The sequence below is a fragment of the Arachis ipaensis genome, chromosome B3 (genome assembly GCF_059453495.1).
Source record: "Arachis ipaensis isolate K30076 ecotype BB chromosome B3, ASM5945349v1, whole genome shotgun sequence".
Lineage (NCBI taxonomy): Eukaryota > Viridiplantae > Streptophyta > Magnoliopsida > Fabales > Fabaceae > Arachis > Arachis ipaensis.
In genome coordinates, this window is record NC_142438.1 from 7190227 (window position 1) to 7208933 (window position 18707).

Genomic DNA, 18707 nt, shown 5'->3' on the forward strand with positions numbered 1-18707 from the left:
GTTGTAATTTTTCATTTCCTCCAGTACTTACAGTAATTTGTATTGTATTATTAGTCAAATATAAGGTCCCAAATACAAATAAATAAAGAAATCAAAAATTAAATTACCACCTCACCTATTATCATTGTTCTGCTATGCGTTTAAGCTTCACAATAACACATTTTCTTCTTCCTCTTATTCTTCGTATTTTCCATTGGTGGAGTTAAGTGGTGCACTAGCAGAGGCACCTTCAGACAGAGAGAGAGATTCGCATAGCTGAATCTTCCAGATCTTGCAGATTCATCTTCTGCTCCTCCCATGGCTCAGCCGCTAGTGAAGAAAGACGATGACCGCGACGACGAAGGTCATTCATTTTCTCGCTTGCTTATCTCTATCTTAATTCGATCTGTTATCTACGTGCTTCTGCTTCGCAAATTCCTAGTTTCTTTACCTCTCTATACTGCTACTGCTTGATCGCTAAGTTTCGCTTCCAGATCCAATGCTTAATTCCCGTTTCCCATTCTAGATGCGATAGGATTTGCTTAGATCGTTCGGTTAGTGTGCTGTTGAACCTCTCGCGTGTTGATCTGGTTCCATTCAACATCGTTTTAACAAACTTGAGTTGATCTAGGAACGTAATTTGCAATGCGCATCGTTAGTTCTGCGCAATGGATTGTTTAGAAGTAGGAATGCTTATCCTGCTGAGTTGATAGATATTCTAGATAGATTTCTCCATAACTCCATTTTGCATTTTTAGTGCCAAATAACGGTGGTATATTTTGATGAATTGGACTATGCTATCATGAATGTAAGGTATATTGGTATTGATATATTTTTTTTACTCTGGTTATTTTAACAGCCGAGTATTCTCCCTTCTTGGGAATTGAAAAGGGGGCCGTCCTTCAGGAGGCCAGAGTCTTTAATGATCCACAACTAGATGCTAGGAGATGTTCACAGGTTTCTATTTATTTCTTTATTTATTTATCTGCAGCTGTATAATTTATATTGTTTCCCTTGAGTTATTCAGCAGTTGAATTTTGACGTTGTTTTATGTTGTACATTTTCAAGGTTATCACAAAACTGTTATACCTACTGAATCAGGGAGATACATTTACAAAGGTAAACAGTTTCACCTGAGCCTTTTAATTTGTTTATTTTATGGAGTTATCTTGAATATATATTAAAGATCCTTGCTTATTTATAGAGTCCTTGTTAGCCCCTTTGCATAATTTGTTCTTGCTGCAATTGCATAGATTGAAGCCACAGAAGTTTTCTTTGCCGTGACTAAGCTCTTCCAGTCTCGAGATCTTGGGCTAAGGAGAATGGTCTACCTCATAATAAAGGAACTTTCACCGTCTTCAGACGAGGTTACAAATTCTCATCCAAACTTTATTACTAGTCAGATATAAATATTGGTATTACAAATTTAGTTTCTGACTCTTCTATTACCATTTTTATTCCCCCCCCCCCCCCCCTCTTTCTTTTTTTGTTCCAAAGGTTATCATTGTCACAAGCTCTCTCATGAAGGACATGAATAGTAAGACTGATATGTATAGGGCAAATGCCATTCGTGTGCTTTGTCGTATCACGGATGGAACTCTCCTCACCCAAATTGAGCGGTATTTGAAACAAGCAATTGTAGATAAGAATCCTGTTGTTGCAAGTGCGGCCCTAGTTAGTGGTATTCATCTACTCCAGGTATTACTAAATTTTATTTGTTTTCTTATTCTGCATATTCGATTACATTGCTTGCTTATCTCATGTCACTCCTTTCAGACAAATCCCGAGATTGTAAAAAGGTGGAGCAATGAGGTTCAGGAAGCTGTTCAATCAAGAGCACCTCTTGTACAGTTTCATGCACTGGCTTTGTTACATCAGGTATACTGCACAAATGGTTTGATAATATACAGGCGGCTCTAGGTGTTTCAAAATAAATTATACTAAATAATAATGTGTCATCATTAATAACAATGTTGTAAGTCAATGCAAATTCTGTTGTTCATTTCTGTTCCTCTAAAGTTCTATATAAATATCCACATAACCTGATCTGGTTTACCTTCTCAAGATACTAGTTTTATTATTACATTGTTACATAGTAATCTACTAAGCATTATAAACAGAGTTAGTGACATGTGGTGGCTTATGCCATTGCAGATACGGCAGAATGATCGACTAGCTGTTAGCAAGCTGGTTACCAGCTTGACAAGGGGAACTGTTCGCTCGCCTTTGGCTCAATGCCTTTTGATCCGTTATACTAGTCAGGTGTGCTTTCTTTTTCATGGGTAGCTATCACTGTCTTGATATTTATTTGCATGCAATTCATTTAGCATAGTCTTTGCAGGTTATCCGTGAGTCAGGAAATAATACACAACCAGGGGACCGCCCTTTCTATGATTATCTTGAGAGTTGCCTACGTCACAAGTCAGAGATGGTTATTTTTGAAGCTGCCAGAGCAATTACAGAGCTCAATGGTGTAACAAGTCGAGAATTAACACCTGCAATTACTGTTCTTCAACTCTTCTTGAGTTCTTCTAAGCCAGTTTTGAGATTTGCAGCTGTCCGCACTTTGAACAAGGTCTACCTTCTTTAATTGTTTGAATTTCATAAGACATGCTTGTTATGCTTGTTGATTTTGAGAAAGGTTGCATGACAACCCTTGTCCCCCTTAAGGAAGCATTTTTTCTGTTACATTTTGAGGAGAGTTGGTTGATTTTTCTTTCTTTATTTTTTTGTTAATAGAAAGATCTTCTGAGTTTCATAAATTTTCTCTTACAGCGAATGCATCTCAGGATTTAAAATTGATCATTACTTTTATTTATAACTAATGAGTATTGCTTTGAACTTTGCAGGTTGCAATGACACATCCAATGGCTGTAACTAACTGCAACATTGACATGGAAAGTTTAATTTCTGACCAGAACAGAAGCATTGCTACACTTGCTATTACCACTCTTTTAAAGACAGGAAATGAATCAAGTGTAGACCGTCTTATGAAGCAGATTACAAATTTCATGTCTGATATTGCTGATGAATTCAAAATTGTTGTTGTAGAAGCAATAAGATCATTGTGCTTGAAGTTCCCTTTAAAATATAGATCTCTGTGAGTATATGCGTCACTCTATTGGTCTCTTTTCACGGATGTTACATCTTTCTTATGAATATCTTTCTAGATAAGTGGTCTAAGTTACCAGGTTCTGTTATGTTATTATTCAGGATGAACTTCCTAAGTAACATTCTCAGAGAAGAAGGTGGTTTTGATTACAAGAAAGCAATTGTAGATTCAATTGTGATTCTGATTCGAGATATCCCTGATGCTAAGGAAAGTGGGTTGCTCCATCTTTGTGAGTTCATTGAAGATTGTGAATTCACTTATTTATCCACACAGGTATTATCTCTTGTTTTGTGCTTTGTTCTTTACCATTTGGTTTTGGAATTTTATCATTTGGCATCAGTCATTTTTCTGTTGTACCCTAGATACTACACTTCTTGGGAGTTGAAGGTCCAAAGACATCAGACCCCAGCAAATATATTCGTTATATTTATAACAGAGTACATCTTGAGAATGCAACTGTTAGGGCCAGTGCTGTGAGCACACTGGCAAAGTTTGGGGCTGCAGTTGATGAATTGAAGGTGCTACTTGGCTCTGTTTATTAATTATTTTTTCTAGTTGATGGTATTTCTCTAGGATTTTACTTTTAATTTTTTTATGTGATAATTGGTATTAACTCACTTTAAAACCTCATATATGCCCTTTTCAGCCTCGCATATTTGTTCTGCTAAGGAGGTGTGTTTTTGACAGTGATGATGAGGTAAGTTTTCTTTTGGGGCATTTTATAATACGTGAATAAACATGTTTTGGAGAATATAATTGTGAAAAATATGAACAATTGATTTGCCTATTGATATTGACAGTAGAAGATTCATATACAAAAATGTAAAAGACTAGTCAGAACTCAGAAATTACAATAACTGAGAGTGATACTTTTCTAGGTGTGCATCGTTTCTATAAAGCCAGTTACTAGGTTTGCATAGTTTCTATGTAGACCATGTTTCTTTCCAATATTTCCCATCAAGCTGGAGCATATAAGTTAAATGCTCCAAGTTTGCTACAAAAATACTAAATCTGAGGTCCTCTGAGAGGTTTCGTGAAGATATTGGCTACTAGTTGTTCCCTGGAGCTTACTGATTCAGTCACTACTTTTGTGTGGACTTTCTCTCGAACAAAATGACAACCAACTTCAATGTGTTTTGTTCTTCCCGGAAATACTGGATTAGAATCTATATGAAGAGTTGTCTAATTATCATAATATAATTTTGTTTCTTTGAAGTCACCAAATCTCAAGTCTTGAAGGTGTTTGATCCAAATGAGCTCACAAGCCATAGCACGGTATTCTGCTTCAATACTAGAATGAGCTAAAATATTTTACCTTTTACTTTTCCAAGAAAAAAACACAATAACTTTAGTAGATCGTCTATCAATAGGACAATCTGCCCAATCTGCATCGCTGAAGCCAATAGTCTGAGAACTCCCTCTGTCTTCCTAAAGTATCCCCCGTCCAGTAGATCCTTTAATATATCTCAATATTTGCATTATTGCATTCCATTTATTTGAGCAAGGAGATTGCAAAAATTGACTTACTACTCTAACTGTAAAACAAATATCAGGTATAATAATAATGAGATAGAGGAGGTTTCCACCTAGTCTTCTGTACTTTTCAGGACCTGAAACTAGCTCCCATTGATTAGGTAATAACTTGAGATTCAGATCCATACGGTCATCAGTTGGTCACAATTTATCATCCCATTTTCCTTCAGTATATCTAGAGCATACTTCTTTAGAGAGATAACAATACCTATGCTTGATTGAGCAACTTCAATTCAAAGAAAGTATTCTAACTTTCCTAAATCAATGACTAGATAAATGTTCTCTTATTGGATTAATCCTCTCATGAAGTGACATTGAAGAATATGATTGTGAAAAATATGGACAACTGACTTGTTTATTGATATACAAAAATATAAAAGGCTATTGTAAAACGTTATAATAAATTAGAGTGATAATTTTCTAGGAGTGCTTAGTTTCTATGCAACTAGTTACTAGGTTTGCCTAGTTTCTATGTTGTCATTAGTCAATGTTTCTACCGACAACAATTACATGGTTTATGATATCAGCAGATTTTCTGCCCTAGAGGTATGTGAACTGCTGCCGTCTTTGATTTTTTGTTGAACATTTTCATTTCTATGCAGGTCCGTGATAGGGCAACACTTTATCTGAACACACTTGGAGGTGATGGTTCAGTTGTTGAGACAGATAAAGATGTGAAGGACTTCCTGTTTGGGTCATTTGATATTCCACTTGTCAATTTTGAGACTAGTTTGAAAAATTATGTAAGTGCTTTCCATTTTTCTTGCTCTTCATTTGTTAAGGATATACCTCATGTTCTGTATGTGAATGCAGGAGCCTTCTGAAGAGCCTTTTGATATTAACTCAGTACCCAAGGAGGTGAAGTCTGCACCTCTTGCAGAGAAGAAAGCAGCGGGTAAAAAGCCAACTGGTTTGGGTGCTCCTCCTAGTGGGCCTCCATCTACTGCAGATGCATATGAAAGGATGCTTTTGTCCATTCCTGAATTTGCAAACTTTGGAAAGCTATTCAAGGTTCTTTCACCCAAAATTTTCAGAATGTTTTAGTTCTGTAATTTTCTTTGGATGTCTTAATGTCTAGATATCTAATTTGATATGTATGCTGACATCATGTCTTTCCAGTCCTCAGCACCAGTGGAGCTTACTGAAGCAGAGACAGAATATGCTGTTAATGTTGTTAAACACATATTTGACAGGCATATTGTGTTTCAGTACAACTGCACAAACACAATACCAGAACAGTTATTGGAAGATGTAATGACCAATATTAGATACTGTACATTTTTATTCTACAGTTAACTCTGGTTCAATTATATTTGATCTTTTCCACCCAATACCAGGTTATTGTAATTGTGGATGCTTCAGAAGCAGAAGAATTTTCCGAGGTGTTCTCCAAGCCTCTCAGGTCTCTTCCTTATGATTCACCTGGGCAGACTTTTGTGGCATTTGAGAAGCCTGAGGGATTGCCAACAGTTGGAAAATTTTCTAACATTCTGAAATTTTTTGTTAAAGAGGTACGTTTCCCTTTTATTCTTCTAAGCTCTTGGTTCTCTACTTCTCTTTGTCCCAGTCTCCCAATATGTATGATGATGTGTATGTTTCATGCCTAGAACTTGTATACTTTTTTGACACCAAGAACTTTTTAGAAAATAAAACCTACAATATTTTTGTGCAAGGAACATACTAGACAACAAGTATTTTTGTCAGAATTTTATTTGTAGAATGATGTTACAATGCCAGTAACCCTCGCATAAATAACTGGGTCTGTCTTTCCACTTTATTTCATCCAACTATCACCATGTTTTGTGTAAAAAAAAATTGGTTGCATTTTGTGGTTGTGGAAACTTCATCACTACTACATAATTTTGATCAGGTTGACCCATCCACTGGTGAGGCTGAAGAAGATGGAGTTGAAGATGAATACCAGCTGGAGGAACTGGATGTTGTTGCAGCAGATTACATATTGAAAGTTGGTGTCTCTAATTTCAGGAATGCATGGGAAAGTATGGGAGCTGATTGTGAACGAGTAGATGAATATGGTCTTGGCCCAAGGGAGAGTCTGGCCGAAGCTGTAAATACAGTCATCAATCTTCTTGGCATGCAGCCTTGTGAGGTAAGCTGTCAATGTCAATTACTGCATTGGTAGATGTTTTTTGTTTAGAGATCTGTTTTTTTGGTATGGTTACAAGCCATTTGTACATTGCTTGGTGCTATACATGATAATCTTCTACTCCCTAGGTTTTCTGAGTTATAGATATATCTCGTATATATAGATTCAAATATGGTGACCCATATGATGATATAAAAGACTTTCTTGCTCTGATTCACCTTTTCCTTTGAAAGAATGGGAAGTTGAAGTTTGTTAGGAAAAAGTTGAGTTTCTTTTATATTTAATATCTGCTTACGGTTTATTTACTGGTATAGTGTTATTTTCTTCAGAAAAGTGGTGTCTTATTAACTTTCATCTTGTCCACTTTGCAGGGCACGGAGGTTGTCCCACCCAATTCAAGGTCACACACATGTTTGCTGTCAGGGGTATACATAGGGAACATTAAAGTGCTTGTACGGTTGTCCTTTGGACTCGATGGTCCTAAGGATGTGGCGATGAAACTGGCTGTCAGATCTGAGGATGAAGCCGTGAGTGATGCCATTCACGAGATCGTGGCTAGCGGCTAGTTCACTAAGTCAAGAAATGTTGACTCAACTCGGCCTTTCTTTTTGTTAAGGAAAATGGAGTTAAATAGCAAATAGATAGACGTGTGTAAAGAATTGCAGAACTGTACGCTTTGGACGCATTTGCAATTTATGTCACTTACTGCAGGCTTGTTAGACTAGCAATCATACTCGGAAGTCGTGATTATTTTACTTTTAATCTTCTATACATCATTTTCTTTGTAGCAAATGTATTATGAATTTTGCGGATTCGCCATAATGTTTGTTTCGTCAATGAATTTGACATTTTGTTCAATCGCAATGTCTACTGCGAAAGGCTCAAAGGCATTCTCTCTTATTTAGGTTTGAAATATATCGTTTACACATCATTATCGGGAAGTTTTGGTTCAGTCAGTTTACTTCAAAACACTAAAATGAAATGAAAACAAAGCTGTTTCATCCAATCTTGATATTTGTCTCGCACAATAGCCGCATTCACTTAGTTAAAATAGTACGCATGACTACCTGAGCATTCTAAAATTGGAAAAATACTCTAATTTTTTGAACACCAAAAGAAAGATAAGATGGTCAGCACAACAAATTTGATTTTAATATTTTTATACAATTCTACATAGTATTGCATGCTACATTGACATTGGAGAGGCAAGCAATCAAAGTCCATTATGGTTTACACACATTGACAAATGGACACAAGGGTAAATGATCAGTCGCCCTAGTTCCAATGCAAAAAGGTTATAACCTTCGCATTCCACACTGTTCTTCTCCTACAATGGAGAAACACTTGCACGCTTCTGAAACATTTAATGAATGCTCCAGGAACATTCACATCCACCAATAATGCTTTCATATCAATGGACCTAACAAGGGAACTCAATAAGTCTTTGCCCCACCTTCAATGGCTCAGACCATCCTCCTATGCCCTCCAAATGCCCATATCTGCTAAGACAGCAAAGTTGTTAGCACACAAGATCTACAAGTGAAAAAAGCATACTAGATTCAGTTGCATGACTGTTTTCATCCTATAATATCTATTGACTATTGGAAACTCAAGTCAAGCACACATATAACCTAATTTCATAACTGGTAACCCAACTTTGTAGCATCTTACTCTCTTTTTATCAATGTATCTAGATACAATTATCATCCTAGATAAAAAAGAATAGAGGGGGTATTTGATAAGGCCAAAATGCAATGATCACCTTTAGGTTTGTGTCCCAACTTCCTGTACACAAGGCACTTCCATCAGCTGCCAGACCTAAACAGCTGATCCTGCCCTCATGAGAGTCTTGAAGAGACCCTAAATTCAACACCACCTGCAAAGGAACAAATAATCAAGCATATGTTACAAAATTTAACAAGGTTTCAAATTACATTACATTAAGGCACAAAGTGAGTACCTTTGCCAACAAAGTGTCCCAGACATAGCAATCTCCATTTGTGTATCCAGCAAAAAGGAGTCTTCCTGATATGGAGAATGCAATGGAGGTCACGGGTGGAATGTCATTGTCACTGTGCTTCTGACAATATACTTGAAGTTGATGTCCAGTCCGAATGTCAAACAATCTGCATGTTCCATCATCTGAGCCAGTACCAAATCTATTTCCATCTGGAAAGAACTTGACTGAATTAACATCTCCTTCATGCCCATGGAATGTCCGAACTGCTCGACTTGCCACACGAGTATCCCATAATCGAGCAGTGGCATCACATGAACCAGATGCAAATATTCTTGAGTTGGAGCCGTTAATGGAGATGCTGAGGCAGGACAAAGTAACAGCATATTCCTAAGATATGATTGCATAATAACATATATCTAGCCACCATATTGATCACCATCAAAATTTCAAAATCTTATCAATGGAAGTGCAGAAGAAAAAAATTATTCAAATTATATAGATACTTCATCTTATGAAGCTAAAGTGGCCAGATTATTCTTTCCTCCCCCAACAAGTTAAAAACAACAATTGTACATCGATAGTGTGTTACTCTCCTCACCCTAATATCTACCATTCATAAAATGCCAAAAAATAAGATTTCCAAAGTAGTATCATGCCTAACAAGTTCTTTGACTAAAAGATTATCTGACAAGTGTCCTGTGGTTAAAGGGAAGAGAACATTCAATATTTTGGTTTTAATTCAAAGCATTGGACACTTAAAGCAATCATTTAACTCTGCCGCACCCTAAAACAAATATGCTCTTCCCTTTTCTCAAATTTAAAGATGAATGGCATGGGAATAATATTTGACTATGAAACATCCATGATAAATTGAATCAAGTAAACTCAGCACTGTTTTGAAGTTGATGCAATGTTTTCCAAAAAGAGATGGAAGTTATTTGTATGTCTGTGTAATGAAAACGGAAAAAGGTATGGTAAATGCAAAGTACAGTGACCGGGATAATAATATACTCCATACTCCGAAAAACAAATATCGACACAAATAGTAAAATTAGTTTCAGCAAATCACCAAACATACCTAAGTACATCTGCAGTATGTCCAGACTGAAATTCACCTCCGAAGACAGAGGTTTTAAGGCCAGTAGTAATATCCCATAGAACACAAGTCTGATCACCAGAACCAGTAATTAAGTGAGTGTCTTCATCTGGAACATATTGACAAGATGAAATGTAACCCTTGTGTCCGCTAAGCATCCGGGAAACAGGTAGATTCCCATCCTTGTCAGTGGCGGAATTCAGATTGAAAATAGAGCAAACACTATCAAGACCACCGCATGCAACCGACTGACCAGTTGGTGAGAAAGCAGTTGTCATGACCCATGCACAAGGAAGCTTTATGGCATGGATTTTCTGCCTTGTTAGAGCATTCCACACGATTAATCGGCCATCTTGGGATGCACTAACAATCCGATTCCTCTCAGACGTCCAATCTAATGAATACACCTATAACATTTGAATGAAAATGAATTTATCTAATTCTTCAAGTTTCATGTTCAGTAAGCTCTACTCTAAATTTTGTCAATATAACTGAACAATGAAGCAGAGAAGGAAGAAGTAAACAACTCTTTTGATCAAGCTTAATTTCTTAAACAAATTTGTTAATGCAGCTAAGCTATATAAATAGAAGAATCTCCACTCTACAGCTTCAACTTTCAAGGTATAATCTTTTCCATAATTCTTTAAGTCTCAACATACTAACGCTTGATATGATAAGGCAATTCCATAATCATTTACAACAAATGTGTTCTTGAGACCGAAAAGTCAAACCCAAGCTTACTGAAGCAAAAGAACAAGCAAATAATGCATAAAGAAGAGGAAGAAAAAGGGTACCTTTCCTGTATGTCCCTGCAAAGTTCTACAGCAAACCAGATCGGTGGGGCCAAAAGTCACAGGACTCTTGCCCTGAGACCTCGCATACCCAGCAACTGAAATCAACAAAACAAAAATAGTTCAAACAATGAGTTCAGTAGATCTAAACCCAATTCCGCAGTATAGAGTAAAAAAAAAAAAAAGAAATTGTTTTTGGGTTTACGATCAGTATCAAGCAAAGAACGGCGTGTGTGGTTTAAACGTTGTTTGAGATTGTTGAGTGTGTCAGTGGCAGCTAAGTGACGCTCCTTGAGCTCAGCAACGGACATTTTGGGTTGAGAAAGGGACATATGAATATGAATGTGATTTTTCACAGCGCAATACAAGTTCAGTTTGCTAACAATGAATGCAAGTTAGGAAATTTATGTGGATCGAATGATGGGTTCTTCTTCTTCAGTAGAAAATCGGAAGAAGTCAAGAAGAAGAAGAAGCAGCAGCAAGGTGTAGTACCTGAGCTGAACTGGAAGTGGCAATTTTTTTTTTTCTGAAATAGTTAAAATCAGATTTTTTTAAAAAATTTAAAAACACCAACATTTTTACTAAAAAAAGAATTAGAGAAAAGGACAAATAGGTTCCTGACCTTTTGTCTCCCGCGGACATTTTTGTCCTTGACCATTGAAAAATATTTTTAAGTCCTTGACTTTCACAAAATTTGGACGGATTCGTCCTGACGGAGATATTTGGACAAATTAGTCCCTGACGGAGGCATTTGGACGGAGGGACTGATCTGTCCAAGTTTTGTGAAGGTCATAGACTTAAAAGTATTTTTCAATGGTCAGAGACGAAAATGTCCATGGGACAAAAAGTTAGGGACCTATTTGTCCTTTTCTCAAAAAATTAAATGCTATTAGTTCTAGAACTTTTTAATTTTAATATGGAGAGATGACTAGTATATAATAGAATTATGGAGGTATATGGTGTTTCACCAGAACTGCGCAAGACAAATAAGACCGTTCGATTGGAAGTATTGAAATCGGACAGATACGGTACAAAAAATCCAAGATCCGATTTATGTACTGGCTCCACATGACACGCATGCAGTTGGACTCTGATTGGCTTGGATATTTCCAATAGCCTTTGGAATGTTACCCCCTCCCAGTAGCATCATTTTCACCCTCAACCACAAATTTCTCTCTGTTTGCTCCCCAAACCCACAACCATCTCCATCTCTAATTTTAAAAAAAAAATTCTGTTTAGAAAATCTTAGATCCGATTTCAATATTCATAAAATTCTGCTCCACATAAATTGAACATTCGATTTGTGTCTTTTTTTCTCTGCAATGAAATTAAACAGTCCAATTTCTTTTCACTAAAATAAAAAATGGAACGCCGTTACAATAGTGTATATCCCCTCAATACTCTATAACTCAGTGTAACTCACATGTTAACCTCATTTGAAAAAAAATTAGCCTTAGTTCTAAGATAAATATAAAAAGTACTGATTACTTAATATTTATTATATAAATTATATCAAATGATTTAATTTGTTTGAAGTTATTGACTTATTTTAATGATGCAAATCAATTTAAGTGGATTATTTTAGAGGAATTGGATCTAATATATTTTCCTTTTGGGTATACATAAATACTAATATGTTCTATCAAAGTATTTAAAAATTAACTTAATTTAAATAAATTTCAATGTTCACTAACTATGTGATCTATTTAAACAATTTAATTTAATTACAACTTTTATGACTATTCATATAGGTGTTGCAAAAGCCAATGAGTTATAGCTCAAATGGCATAGTCTCTCCATATTCAATTAAGAGGTTGCGGGTTTGAGTCTCCTATCTTTGGTAAAAAAAAAAAAAATATAGGTGTTGCAAAATAATTATTTATTATTTACCAAAAACAATATTATTTTATTATTTATTTTTTTGAAATTTATTTTGTGAAAATTATAATCTTTAACGATCAAAATTGTTACTTGTAAGAAATTACTTAACTAGATCTCTGTGGTCTATGCATTGAAATTTAATTTTTTTTTTTTTTTTAAAAAGGTTGAAGGTACACCCCGATTTTGCGTTTAAACTTTACAATACCACATTTCTTCTTCTTCTTCTTCTTCTTCGTATTTTCTTTCATTTGTGAAGTTTAGTGTTACTCAGCAGAGGCACCTACATAGCTGAAATTTCCAGATCTCGCGGATTCACCACCTTCTGCTCTGCCCATGGCTCAGCCTCTAGTGAAGAAGGACGATGACCACGACGACGAAGGTCCTTCATTCTTTCTTTCCCTTTCTTCTTCCTACTTTCTTTCTTTCTGTGCCACTCCTCCATCACTATGTTTCGCTTCCAGATCCAATGCTTAATTCCTGTTTCTCATTCTTAGATCCTCGTGTCGGTGCCTTGTTGATCTGGTTCCGATTCGACATAGGACATAGTTTATTAAGATACTTGTGTTGATTTAGGCACGTAATTTGCAATGCAGATCGTTATTTCTTTGCAATTGATTGTTTAGAATTCGTTATACTGCTCAGTTGATTCATTCATATTCTTCATAGCTAGTTTTCGCATCTTGCTCCAGAGTCACGCTTGTATACTGAGATGAGTTTGAGTGTACTATCATGAATGTGTTGTATTAATTTCATTTTTTCTCCGGTTTGTTTAACAGCTGAGTATTCTCCCTTCTTGGGAATTGAAAAAGGGGCTGTTCTTCAGGAGGCCAGGGTTTTTAATGACCCGCAACTAGATGCTAGGAGATGTTCACAGGTTTCTATTTATTTATCTATCCTCAGCTAGGTAATCTATCTTGTTTCGGTCGAGTTATTCAGCAGTTGAATTTGACATTGTGTTTGTTCGTTGTACCTTTTCAAGGTTATTACAAAACTGTTATACCTACTGAATCAGGGAGATACATTTACAAAGGTAGAGAGTTTTGCCTAAGCTTGCATTTATCTGTTGTGGAGAGTTATCTGTTTTGTACCTTGAACATCCTTGCTTGTTTATAGATTGAGCCTGCATAATTATGTTAGAGTCATTGTTGATTTTTTTTATAATTTATTCTTGCTTCAATTGTGTAGGTCGAAGCCACAGAAGTTTTCTTTGCTGTGACAAAGCTCTTCCAGTCTCGAGATCTTGGGCTTAGGAGAATGGTCTACCTCATAATAAAGGAACTCTCCCCTTCTTCAGATGAGGTTCAAATTCTCACGCAAACTTCATTATTTGTCAAATACACATTGATCTGTGCATTACAAATTTAGTTTCTGACTGTTCTCTCCTTTGTTTTTTTCTTTTGTTCCAAAGGTTATCATTGTCACAAGCTCTCTTATGAAGGACATGAATAGTAAGATTGATATGTATAGGGCAAATGCCATTCGTGTGCTTTGTCGTATCACAGATGGAACGCTCCTCACCCAAATTGAGCGGTATTTGAAACAAGCCATTGTAGATAAGAATCCAGTCGTCGCAAGTGCGGCCCTCGTTAGTGGCATACATCTCCTCCAGGTAATACTTAGTTTGATAGTTTGTCCTTATTCAGCAGATTCTATTGCTTGCTTATCTTATATCACCCCTTTCAGACAAATCCTGAGATAGTAAAAAGGTGGAGCAATGAGGTTCAGGAAGCTGTTCAATCAAGATCACCTCTTGTACAGTTTCATGCACTGGCTTTGCTACATCAGGTATGCTGCATGAATGCTTTGATAACATACATATACAGGTTCTTGGTGTTGCAAAATAAGTTGAACTAAAATAAATACTTTATTGGTCATTATAAATCATTTAGTTAGTCAGGATCCTAGTTTTATTTTCACATGGAATCAACTGTGAATTACAAACAGTTTAGTGACACATGGTGGTTTACAACATTGCAGATACGGCAGAATGATCGACTAGCTGTTAGCAAGCTGGTTACCAGCTTGACAAGGGGAACTGTCCGCTCACCTTTGGCCCAGTGCCTTTTGATTCGTTATACAAGTCAGGTGTGCTTTACTTTTCGTGTATTGCTATCACTGGGATGATATTTGTTTGCATAATATTTAATGCATATTGTTTGCAGGTTATTCGGGAATCAGGAAATAATACACAATCAGGTGACCGCCCCTTCTATGATTATCTTGAGGGTTGCCTTCGTCACAAATCAGAGATGGTGATTTTTGAAGCTGCCAGAGCAATTACGGAGCTCAATGGTGTAACAAGCCGAGAATTAACACCAGCAATTACCGTTCTTCAGCTCTTCTTGAGTTCTTCTAAGCCAGTTTTGAGATTTGCAGCTGTCCGAACTTTGAACAAGGTTAACTTTCTTTTATCATTTGAATTTGAGGGGAGAAAAAAAAATGCTTTTTATGGTTTCATTGATTCTGAGAAAGGGTCCAGCACAATCCCTGTCCCCCCTGAAGGGAGATTTTGCCTTTTGCCTGTTATGTGTTGGGGGAAGTCAGTTGAAAAACTTTTAAAAAATCTTCTGAGTTCATAAATTTTGTGTTAGCTAGTGCATCTTAGGATTTATGTTGGTCAAACCTGATCAGTTACTTTTATTCATAATTTCATAATTGTTGAATATAGCTTTGAACTTTACAGGTTGCAATGAAACATTCAATGGCCGTCACTAACTGTAACATTGATATGGAAAGTTTGATTTCTGACCAGAACAGAAGCATTGCTACACTAGCTATTACCACTCTTTTGAAAACAGGTAACGAATCCAGCGTAGACCGTCTTATGAAGCAGATTACAAATTTCATGTCTGATATTGCGGATGAATTCAAGATTGTTGTCGTTGAAGCAATAAGATCATTATGCTTGAAGTTCCCCTTAAAATATAGATCTCTGTGAGTATATGCGTCATTCTGTTGGTTTCCTTTTTCCCGGATGTTACATATTTCATACGAATATCTTTCTAGATAAGTGATTTAGTCTAAATTAATGGGTTCTGTGATGACATTATTCAGGATGAACTTCCTGAGTAACATTCTTAGGGAAGAAGGTGGTTTTGATTACAAGAAAGCAATTGTAGATTCAATTGTGATTCTGATTCGAGATATCCCTGATGCTAAGGAGAGTGGGCTGCTCCATCTTTGTGAGTTCATTGAAGATTGTGAATTCACTTATTTGTCCACACAGGTATTATTTTTTTACTTTGTTCTTTATTGTGTGGTTTTGAAATTTTATCACTTGTCATTAATCATTGTTTTTTCCCTGTCATACAATAGATACTACACTTTCTGGGAGTTGAAGGCCCAAAGACATCAGACCCCAGCAAATATATTCGTTATATTTATAACAGAGTACATCTTGAGAATGCAACTGTTAGGGCCAGTGCTGTGAGCACGCTAGCAAAGTTTGGGGCTGCAGTTGATGAGTTAAAGGTGTAACTTGCCTCTCTTTATTATTTTATTGTTATTATTATTATTTTTTCTAGTGGATATTATATCTGTAATATTTTCTTTAGTTTTTTTAATGTGAAGTTGCTATTAAATTAGTCTGAAACCTCATATTTACCCTTTTCAGCCCCGCATATTTGTTCTGCTAAGGCGGTGTGTTTTTGACAGTGATGATGAGGTAAATTTCTAAACATATCTTTTAAGGGATTTCTATAATTGCATGGTTTTTGACATCACAGATTTTCTCCCCTGGAGATGTGTAAAACTGCTACCTGCTTTGATTTTTATGTTGTTCTTTTTAATTTCTATGCAGGTCCGTGATAGGGCAACACTTTATCAGAATACGCTTGGAGGCGATGGTTCAGTTGTTGAGACTGATAAAGATGTGAAGGACTTCCTCTTTGGGTCATTTGATATCCCACTTGTCAATCTTGAGACTAGTTTGAAAAATTATGTAAGTCATATCCATTTTTCTTGCTCTTCATTTGTTAAGGACATATCTAATCTTCTGAATGTGAATGCAGGTGCCTTCTGAAGAGCCTTTTGACATTAACTCAGTGCCCAGGGAGGTGAAGTCTGCACCTCTTGCAGAGAAGAAAGCACCTGGTAAAAAGCCAACTGGTTTGGGTGTTTCTAGTAGTGGGCCCCCGTCTACTGCTGATTCATATGAAAGGATGCTTTTGTCCATTCCTGAGTTTGCAAACTTTGGGAAGCTTTTCAAGGTTTTTTCACCTTTTTTTTTTCTTTTTTTCTTCTTTTTCTTCCTGATCCCGTTAGTTTTATATTTTTCTTTTTATATCCAATATTATACGTATGCTGACATCATATTTCTTTCCAGTCCTCAGCACCAGTGGAGCTTACCGAAGCAGAGACAGAATATGCTGTTAATGTTGTTAAACACGTATATGACAAGCATATTGTGTTTCAGTACAACTGCACAAACACAATACCGGAGCAGTTGTTAGAAAATGTAATGTGAAATACATTTACTGTACAATTTCATACTACACTACCTCTCTGGGTTGACTATATTTAATCTTTTCCCATATACCAGGTTATTGTAATTGTGGATGCTTCAGAAGCAGAAGAATTTTCTGAGGTGTTCTCCAAGCCTCTCAGGTCTCTTCCTTATGATTCACCTGGGCAAACTTTTGTGGCATTCGAGAAGCCTGAGGGATTGGCAACAGTTGGAAAATTCGCTAACATTCTGAGATTTATTGTTAAAGAGGTATGTTTCCCTTTTATTCTTCTAAGCTTTTGGTTTTCTTTATCAGTCACCCCAGTATGTATATAATGATGTGTATATTTCATGCCTAGAGCTTGTATTTTTATTTTTTTCCCTTATGCCAGAAATTTTTTGAAATTACAACCTACCATATTTTTGTGTAACAAAAAGTTGAAAATACTCAGCAGCCACCAGCCAGTGTTTTATCAGAATTTTTATTGCTGGAATGATTTGGCCAACACCGTTTTCCCTTTGCATAAATGGGTGGATCTTAGGGTATCAAAAGAAAATAAATGAGTGGGTCTCACCACTTCATATAATCCATTTTGTGTATAAAAAATAAATTTGGTTACATTTTTTTGGTTGTGAAAAACTGGAAATCTCATCACTACTATATAAATTTGATTTTGATCAGGTTGACCCATCCACTGGTGAGGCAGAAGAAGATGGCGTTGAAGATGAATACCAGCTGGAGGATCTGGAGGTTGTTGCGGCAGATTACATATTGAAAGTGGGGGTCTCCAATTTCAGGAATGCTTGGGAAAGTATGGGAGCTGATTGTGAACGAGTAGATGAATATGGTCTTGGCCCGAGGGAGAGTTTGGCGGAAGCTGTAAATGCAGTCATCACTCTTCTTGGCATGCAACCTTGTGAGGTAAGCCGTTGATGTCGATTTGCTGCGTTGTTACATGTTTCTTGTTTTGAGACCTATTTTTGTTAGTCTGTTAATAAGCCAATTGTTCAATATTTGGTTCTGTACAAGATTAATCTTCTACACCCTAAGTTTTCCGAGTTTGACATATCTCACATATAGATTCAAGTACATTGGTGCATACAAAAGAATTTGTTGCTCTCATTCATTGTGTTCCTTTGAAAGAATCGGAAGTTGAACTTTGTAAGGATAAAAGTAGAGTATCGTTTGTGTATCTCTTCATGACTCTCATCTTGTCCACTTTGTAGGGCACGGAGGTTGTCCCTCCCAATTCAAGGTCGCACACATGTTTGCTGTCAGGTGTATACATAGGGAACATCAAAGTGCTTGTGCGGTTGTCCTTCGGACTCGACGGTCCTAAGGATGTTGCAATGAAACTGGCCGTCAGATCCGAGGATGAAACCGTTAGCGATGCCATTCACGAGATTGTGGCATGCGGCTAAAGAACAAACGTTGACTCAGCTCGGCTTTCTTTTTGTTAATGAAATTGGAGTTAAATAGCAACATAGATAGACGTGTGTAAAGAATTGCAGAACTGTACGCTTTGGACTTGGCATATGCACCATTTATTTGTCACTTACTGCATGCTTGTTAGACTAGCAACCATACTCCAAAGTCTTGATTATTATACATTTATACTTCATTCTTTGTAGAACATTTTATACAAATTTTGCGCATTCACCTTAATTGTTCCTACAATGAATCGATATTTGTTCAATAGCAATTGTCTTGTCTGAAAGATATTCTCTCCTACTTAGTTTTGAAATCTATTGTTTATTTCTTGATATCATTACGTTACAGGGTTCATATGTCGCACTTAGAAAA

General features: G+C 36.4%; 3 protein-coding genes across 4 annotated transcripts; 2 read left to right on the forward strand and 1 right to left on the reverse strand.

Moving 5' to 3' along the window:
- LOC107628890 (coatomer subunit gamma-2) lies at positions 1–7589 on the forward strand. 2 transcript variants are annotated; one of them, XM_016331521.3, is made up of 18 exons: positions 1–343; positions 839–936; positions 1048–1098; positions 1233–1346; positions 1477–1677; positions 1756–1857; positions 2134–2241; positions 2321–2554; positions 2829–3079; positions 3193–3364; positions 3454–3609; positions 3738–3788; positions 5227–5367; positions 5438–5635; positions 5744–5875; positions 5962–6135; positions 6495–6734; positions 7103–7589. In XM_016331521.3, the coding sequence occupies exons 1-18, from the start codon at positions 298–300 to the stop codon at positions 7295–7297; spliced, it is 2664 nt and encodes an 887-aa protein (XP_016187007.1). In that variant the 5' UTR covers positions 1–297; the 3' UTR covers positions 7298–7589. The 2 variants fall into 2 exon arrangements, with proteins under 2 accessions (XP_016187007.1, XP_088365743.1); XM_088509617.1 differs by having other exon boundaries at positions 106–343; positions 1477–1857.
- A 269-nt stretch (positions 7590–7858) lies between these two features.
- On the reverse strand, positions 7859–11115 carry LOC107628896 (guanine nucleotide-binding protein subunit beta). Its single transcript, XM_016331527.3, has 6 exons — positions 10784–11115; positions 10582–10676; positions 9770–10194; positions 8692–9049; positions 8494–8607; positions 7859–8230 (listed from the first exon to the last, which is right to left on the reverse strand). Exons 1-6 carry the CDS (start codon positions 10908–10910, stop codon positions 8195–8197), a joined length of 1155 nt encoding a protein of 384 aa, XP_016187013.1. The 5' UTR covers positions 10911–11115; the 3' UTR covers positions 7859–8194.
- A 1454-nt stretch (positions 11116–12569) lies between these two features.
- Positions 12570–18621, forward strand: LOC107628892 (coatomer subunit gamma-2). The gene is made up of 18 exons (XM_016331522.3): positions 12570–12838; positions 13236–13333; positions 13439–13489; positions 13645–13758; positions 13868–14068; positions 14143–14244; positions 14437–14544; positions 14622–14855; positions 15143–15393; positions 15514–15685; positions 15775–15930; positions 16073–16123; positions 16259–16399; positions 16470–16667; positions 16784–16915; positions 17000–17173; positions 17586–17825; positions 18131–18621. The coding sequence occupies exons 1-18, from the start codon at positions 12793–12795 to the stop codon at positions 18323–18325; spliced, it is 2664 nt and encodes an 887-aa protein (XP_016187008.1). The 5' UTR covers positions 12570–12792; the 3' UTR covers positions 18326–18621.
- The last annotated feature ends 86 nt before the right edge of the window (positions 18622–18707 follow it).